General features: G+C 42.1%; 1 protein-coding gene across 1 annotated transcript; it reads left to right on the forward strand.

Moving 5' to 3' along the window:
- On the forward strand, positions 1-7920 carry ccdc83 (coiled-coil domain containing 83). Its single transcript, XM_064351185.1, has 10 exons — positions 1-520; positions 940-1024; positions 1317-1485; positions 1759-1926; positions 2553-2644; positions 2958-3026; positions 3198-3319; positions 3413-3504; positions 5985-6130; positions 7705-7920. The coding sequence occupies exons 1-10, from the start codon at positions 456-458 to the stop codon at positions 7864-7866; spliced, it is 1170 nt and encodes a 389-aa protein (XP_064207255.1). The 5' UTR covers positions 1-455; the 3' UTR covers positions 7867-7920.

Consider the following 7920-nt stretch of genomic DNA (forward strand, 5'->3'; position numbering starts at 1 on the left):
TAGTGTGCCTCATTTGCTTTGTTTCAAGACTTCGAGGACTGAGCAAATAGGTTTTCATCATAGATAGCAAGCTAGCTAACTGACATAGTTTGCGTCAATATCAATGCCACAATAAATTGATAATAAATTCACCTGCAGATGCTGTTATTTGTTAAAATTTCATCTTAAGTAATGTTTACGCAACTTCAGCAGGCAAGCAGCAAACTATTCATCTTGCTAGCTTAGCTAGTTATTTGCTGAATAGGTTAACGTTAGCTAGCTAACGTCAAGGTATTTGAACCTAACCTTATCTATATCAGTTAGGTAGCTAGCTGAGTAACATTTAATTGCGGTCATGACTCAGCCCAGTGTAATTGAACTAACTAACTAGAAAGTTAATCCTCGTTGAATGAAAGTAGCTACTGTGTAGTTGTTTCGAGTTCATTTGCCAGCCGCTAAATAAACTTTTGATTACCATGCCAAAGAAGAAACAGACTGATGAAGACAAACTGACGTTAGCAGAGTCCTTCATAAATTTCCAGTAAGGAACCGATTCTTTTACATTTGAACTCTCAGCTGAGACCAAAACTTATGTATCGATAGCTAATAACAATAGCATTTATGTGATTTACATTATTATTATTATTATTATTATTAATAATAATAATAATAATAATATTTTTATTTTATTTTATTTAAATTAGGTACACCGCTGAGATTTACTTAATTACCTGCCTATCTAGCATGGCTGAATCACGAAAAAGTATTGCGCAATATGTGGTCATTATTCGAGAACATGCAGAGCCTGTTATGCATTTGATTCTATATTTGCATTTTAGACATTTCTAATATAATTTAAATGTTGCAATAACTGTTTGTAGACTCTTTCGAAAGTTTGAGAAAAGTGATTGCATTCCAGTCGGACATTCTCAGACCATGATGTGTCTCTAACTTTTCCAGAATTCAAGTTAAGAGAAAAGAAGTCGAGGATTACCAAGAGGAAGTTAGTCTACTTGAGTACAAGAACCAAAGATACAAGAATCAAGTAAGAGCGTTTAGCATGATTTGATGCCGATTAAATTTAACTACCTGTTTGAATATAGACCGTTCAAATTTTCTACTTCGTAAAACTTGGGAGACGTTCGTGGGAATTCCATCCCAAACCGTTGGCTAGCAAAATGTTTTATGATTTGGGTTTGGTATTCATGTGAGCCATTTAAAGTGAATTATTCTAAATGGGGGTCCTGGTAAATTTCTCTTATTCCATGCAGAAAGGATTACAAATGAGTGTACTGCAGTGATGATGTGAATAATGAAGTTGGTGTGCGTGTGTGTAGAGGCAACAGCTGAAAGAGGAGCAGTTGGGCCACATCAAGTCTCTGCACAAGCAGTTGAAAGACAAGGAGGGAAAGCTAGTGCAGAAAGAGGTGGCATGCAGGCAAGAGGTTGACCAGGCCTTACAAGAAAATGTGGAGCTCATCAGGACCCAGGAGCTGCAGCTGGCAGGTACCTCCATAGGCCCCCTGAACCTCCTCTATGTCCCTTGTATGCTAATACATACTGCTTTATAATGCACCACGACAGTGCCTTGCAGCTAAAGTTGCTTTTCAGTTCAGTCAGTCATGGGATATTTTATTCAGCCATTATTCTTAGAAAAAAACACTTGATATAAAAGAACAGAGACACAAAATAAGAATAGAAGCGTTTGTATGGACGTGTATGTGTATATGCATGTATGTGTCGGTATAGCTGTGTGTATAAGTTTGTATGTGTGTGTAGAGTTGCAGAAAGAGCTCAACATTCTGGAAAAGCGAGTCAATGCCCTGCAAACAGAGAAGCAGATCTGGGTGGATTATAAACTGGTGGGCAGCCAGGGAAACCAACAACAGATCCAGCTGCTGGAAGATGAGCTCACACATATACACAAGACCTTCCAGGAGATGTCAGGTATGTGTCATATGTCTCCACCTGGACAGATGGATGGAGGGACAGACTGACGGAGCCTCATTTTTTACATAATAGTCAAATACAGCCCCCCACCCCTCACCCATGCATTCTTATATCGCTTAGCCCCACATATTTTACTGTGATTAATTTGAATCTGAATATGTTTAACTGAATATGTGACTAATTGAATGCTACAGTATTTCAGCATGGGCCAATGAAATGTCTGATGGCAGGCACTGAGAACTCTGGGCCATTCTTTTATGTATGACTACTTAGAGACTGTAATGTTCATTTCTGCTATAGTGTTCATGTTTGAATCAAGGACCACCGGGTACTTTATTATGCCCACATATATTGAGATTAATGTGCACAGTACAATACAAAAGGGGGTATTTAATATTTTTTAAGATATACCTCTGAACACTGGACACTCATTGTGGTCATTGCATAGAGGGTATCCTGAATTTCTCCCTAATGAAAATGTGTAGGGATCATAAAAGCCAAAAAACTTTAGCAGCCTCATTTTACACAAGGCTTATGCAGAGCACTTTAACCTTTGCCTTAGCTGCCTTAAAAGAATAATAATTTCTATGAATCAATGTAACGTGCCTATTTAATTACTCCAGAGAGTATTGAGTGGACAATGAAGGAGGACATGAAGAAAACTGACAAGAAGACGGAGAGGAAGATGGAGAAGGAGAAGCATCTCGCTTCAGAGGTCTTAAAACGACACCTTTTCAGCACCCGGGCCAGGAATCAATCAATATTTGTCTTTAACAACTCACAGTTAAATACTTAAGTATTTTTTTCTCCTTCACACAGTTTGGTAGGGTGATTCAGCTGATTGCCAAACTTGCCAAATTGTGTTTGTGACAGAAAAACGGAATACTAGCTTAATCAAAGTTAGTTGAGTGAGTCAATTTTAAGGAAAAATGTTGATTGAATTCTGGCCTGAGGTCACAGGCATCACAGACTGAATGTGTGTCGTTAGTTTTTAACGACAAGTCGACAGTGTCTTTCTCTTTCGTCAGAGAGCCATTAAACACCTTGACAAACACAGCCGGCTGGCCATCAAAGAAAACAAGTGGCTCAAGAAAGCGGTAATGTGGATGCACATGTGGATATTCGTTACAGTTTAGAGATGACACTTAAGAATTTAATTCCTTTTTTGCAGTTTACAGTTGTATGTATGTGTCTATTAGCTAAACGAGCACATATATGTAACCTGTACAAGTTCCCTGAAATGACCAAATGCCATCTTGTGGTTACAGCTTTCCTTTTACAAATTAGAAGTTTCACGTCTGGAAGTGGCTGTTCAGAAGCTTGAGGAGAAGAATTTGGCAGTTTTAAATCAACTGTTTGATCTGAAATTCAGTGACCCCAGTATACTCAGGTATTAGTGGCCAACCTGTCCACTTACAGACAGACAAAAGTAAGATGGCTTTCCACCTCAGTCCCACTCTGTCTATTTGTCTGTTCCCCACAGTGACATCTTTATAAGCAAGACGCCTGATCTGAGTGTGTCTGACTCAGAAACTCCAGGGGAGACCATGGAACTGGGCATCATTGGCAAACCAGGTAAACATCACGCATCCATCTGTAAAACACAGCTTGTGTTGCAGGTGAACATGTGGTTTCTACAGTCCAGCGTGATGTCACCTGTTTTTTGTGTGCCTTTGCTGCATAACGCTTCAGAAGGACTTATACAGGACAGTGCAATACAAAGGCCACATGGGGGCGCTCAGACTACTCTGAATAGTGTGAGAGGGAACCTGAACAGAGGAGTAAAATCCACTGCACATTTCTGGAACTTGTTGGAATTGCAGATGGTTGGACTAAATTTTCTGGCTTGAATGCACTGTCCTATATCATGACATATTTAACAACTGAACTCTTGCCTCCTGTTCTGTTTGAAGAAAGACGTCCTCCAAGAGATGCGATGAATAGGGGTTCTTTAGCTGATGAACTGCCTCTTTGCAACACAGCTGATGAAACCTAATGATCAAAACCCCAATGAACGTTAATGACACATCTCAGAATGTACATTTTTCTTTAAATTGAATTTTTGCATAGGATATTTTAAATGACAAGTTTTGTGCTTTTTAAAAATGTCAGAGGTGGGTTTCACTTACAAATCTCTCACACTCACAAATATCATATTCAGTTGTTCCAAAATGCATTTTTTGTCCAATATTTTGAAAATACAGCCTTGATAAACTAATAGAAACCATTCAGATGGTGTAGCATGCTGTAAATTGTAATCACAAACCCCAGAAATGGGATGGATTTTCTAACTGCCTTTCACAATGAACCATGCCATAGCCAAGTCGGGGTCTGTGGGCCATGTGTTGAGTTAAACTGGTTTAAAAACAATCTTCAGAGAGAATATGGAGTATTATTCATTTTAATGTCCATTCTGATCTCTATTACTCCACATTTGATAGACTTTCTTGACTTCTTTAATAACAAACTTTTTTTTCTTTTTTCCTTTTTAATGCCCTAATTTTCATTTTCTTCTGCTATGAAATGCCTGTTTGTATCTGTAACCCATCACTGTAAGTTATCAGATGGGTGTTTAAACTGCTTGGAAAATAAGTTAATAATGCAACCCCCCCCCCCCCCCTTTTTGAACTCAGTTTGAACAAATTTGGTGCAGTTCTCCCGATGGGTTAACAACCTATTTTCATATCCAGTAATGTTGGATATCTGTTTATATTTCTGGACTCAACTGAGCACTAATTTACTTACATTCTTCTGTTAGAACAAACACATTTCTTATCAACAGCTGTACATAAGAATAGCCCTTAGGTGTCATTTTTATATAAATATGAGCTGCTCAATCCAACCTCCTACACTAAATTTAGTTAAATTCAGGTAATTATTTATCAGCTTCTCCAACCATAAAATACTCAAGTGATGTCAAATCCAGATAAGTATTTAATTATGAGCTAATTAAAGGCCAATTAACTGGGAGCAAGCCTGGAACAAAAAGCATACTCACCAACTCCAGAGAGCGTGGTTAGAAAAACACTGTTCAATGGCAGAGAGGAAGACTGCCCTCTACAGAGCCTACCACTTCAGCATTTCTTGGAGGTATCCATTTTCAGTTCTAACCAAGCCAAACCACACTGAGCTTCAGCTGTCTGGCAGGGCGACTTTACAGCCCGTTATGGCTGCTGGCAAAATAGAAAGAAATATTTGACTTCCGCACACAGAAAGTTGCTTGTGCTCAGCCTATAAAAAGGCATTGAAAACACACAAAGTCTCCATTTCACTCTCTCCGTATTAGCCCATTGTAGAAAACAATGTACACTAGCTGAGAATTCTGTTGTGCTGAAAATTCTAACAAGCTGCGTCTTGCAAGCAGAGTTCTAGACAGTCAAGTGTAGAGGACAGGCATTCAAACCTCATAATGCCATGAGTGCCCATACATAATATTCTTACCAGCCAGCCCTCAATAAAGCGTAGAGTAAGCACAATACTCTTTGTGACACTGTGAAAACGGAAGACTGGGGCGCTGCAAATTTGTGCTATCAAATAAGTGAATTGCAAGGTTAGTACACTTTGAATACCAACCTCACCATGCACACCCCCACCATAAAATACCATACCATACAGCCCAGGATCAGTCATTCTGTGCCACACATTCACCACTAATAGCAGTAATAGGGCACTGCTTTATATTGTTTTTCCCATACAATGAGCTGAGCATAGATGACCATCTCTCGTGGTGATTAGGCAGTGGGCGTGCACTCCTGGCACCTGTTCCTGGGCCTGCAGACAGACTGCTGGGTTCGGAGATCAGTATCGGGTAATGGCAACGTGGACCAGGGGCAGTGCTGAGTCACATCCTGTCAGGATCAGTCACAATACGGCACACCCACTTCCCTGCGAGACAGTCCGGAATCTGCAGCGCAAGAACACACAGACTCAAAAATCAACAGCCACACAACCTAATATGGACTTAGAAGGGCATCTACAGAACGGAGTCCTGGTGAGTTTTCGCAGCCTTAGGGTGTGCCTGACCCTCTTCCCCCCCTCCTCTCCCCACACCACAGCGGAAGCAGACGGGGCTCTGGGGTGGTCAGCGGCCCCGGAGAGAGACGAGCCGTCCAGCAGCTGCGCCCAGCCCGCCGACCAGCCAACCGGTTACTCCACCCAGGAGATCAGCGACTTGCTGTACGGCCGCCAGAGCCACGTTCAAGTAAGGCATCGAGTCTAGACCGTGGGTCACTTATTCTCAGGGGCAGAGGGGCCCCAACAAAGGTGTTCCACACCGAAAGGCTTAATTCCCAAAGCCAGCCTGGGCTAATATTTCACAGGCCTCATCCTATCGCTGCTCTGGCCTAATGCCCCCTCAGAAATGCCCTAAAGCACGCCGCTGGATTGGTGAGCGAGAGCACCGCAAAACAGAACCTCCTCGTTATTAGTGTAATGGCACTGGGCCCACGTCACAAGACGAAGTCATGCTTTTGAAGTTAGGGGAACATAACGCAGCATTAACTGCAGACAAAGTAAAGACACCTTTACTTTTTATAATCAGATTTATTACTCACTGATTTCGTAATGGGATTAATTTGAGCGAGAGGGAGATATTATTTAGAAAATATTTTATTGTACTTGTGTCTTTTCTTCTAGTTTAAAAAAAAAATTTGTTTAACTTTTTTATTGTGCTTACCTGTTTGTGAATTGGAAGCTTTGGGGTGGATCTCTGCACTACACGCCCTGTACTTATAGACAGCTTATGTAATCATGGCAAAAAGGCATGAGCAGGACACTTACTGTACCTGAGTTCATACAGGGAACAAAAAAGGAATATTTCAGAAACAATTCTCTTTAAGAAAGGTCATCTGACAAACTGTGGATGGGCATTTAGGGACTACATTTGATGATACTGTAGGGATCTATAATGTTCAGGGATGTAGTCTAACAGCAAATCACATTGGTGTGCATACAAACAGAAATCTTTGCTGTAAAGCACATTTCAGTCTGAAAGATTAAAAGATAACACAGCCCCAGCCTCATCTGCTGCCGCATATATAGGTCAGCTTCCGCTGTGAGCCAGCAGTGGGGAGCTTCTACCAAAAAGCGAAATATTACTCGCATTGCATTCGTGTACAGCCAGTGTTTGCTTTCTGAGCAATTACTCTTAAGCAGAGATGTGCTTTCAACATCAGTCCATAATTCAAGATCTCTGTGAAAATGGCTATACATCACCTTACAGTAAATGTTTAGCCTTTTTAACAAGGATGAAAGCACTGAACCAGAAACAGGGAACACGTGTGCCAGTCAGGATTAAGAATGAGAAGAGACGGGATAAAATGTACTTTTCCGCTACATTACAACACGGTCCTCGGATTGTTCTGGAACGTGGTAGCGCGCAACGAGATACGCTGCCGGTAGCATCGAAAATCCTCTTTACCCATTCACATTATAATAAATAACTCAATTTTCAAGAGCTGCCTGTGACCTACAGACTTCACCTCGGCTAATTTAGCCAGCCGCTTGCGTTTGAGGTCCTGTGGAGTCATCTCCAGTCTCCCCCAGAAAGGCGGGCTGGCGGGCGGGCAGGATAATGAGCCTGCAGAGACTCAGGCGTCCCTGTGCCACTTCCTCTTGGCAGCGCTCGGAAGGGAGATGGCCGTGCGATATCTTAAAGAAACAATGCCCCTCCTTGTTCCGGGGGACGGGCGAGTTGATGGCCAGCCAAACAGGAAGCATCCCCAGTGTGTGAGCCCCTCTTCTCTCCCCTTCTCTCCCTCTCCCTCTCTGTGGCAGGACTCCCCGCACCTGGGCGCCCTAAAGCTGCTCAATATGGAGGGCAGGAGAGCCGTTCTGCACCAGGTCTCCGCTTCCTGGGACACGCTGCCCCCCGGCCTGCAGGAGATCACCTCCGACTGGCCCGTCACCACCCGCATGATCCTCAGCAGATTCAAATAGCCCGTCTGCACTCCCGCTCCAACACCCGCACAATAAAGGTGCTTTTATACAGAA

The sequence above is a fragment of the Anguilla rostrata genome, chromosome 9 (genome assembly GCF_018555375.3).
Source record: "Anguilla rostrata isolate EN2019 chromosome 9, ASM1855537v3, whole genome shotgun sequence".
Taxonomy (NCBI): domain Eukaryota; kingdom Metazoa; phylum Chordata; class Actinopteri; order Anguilliformes; family Anguillidae; genus Anguilla; species Anguilla rostrata.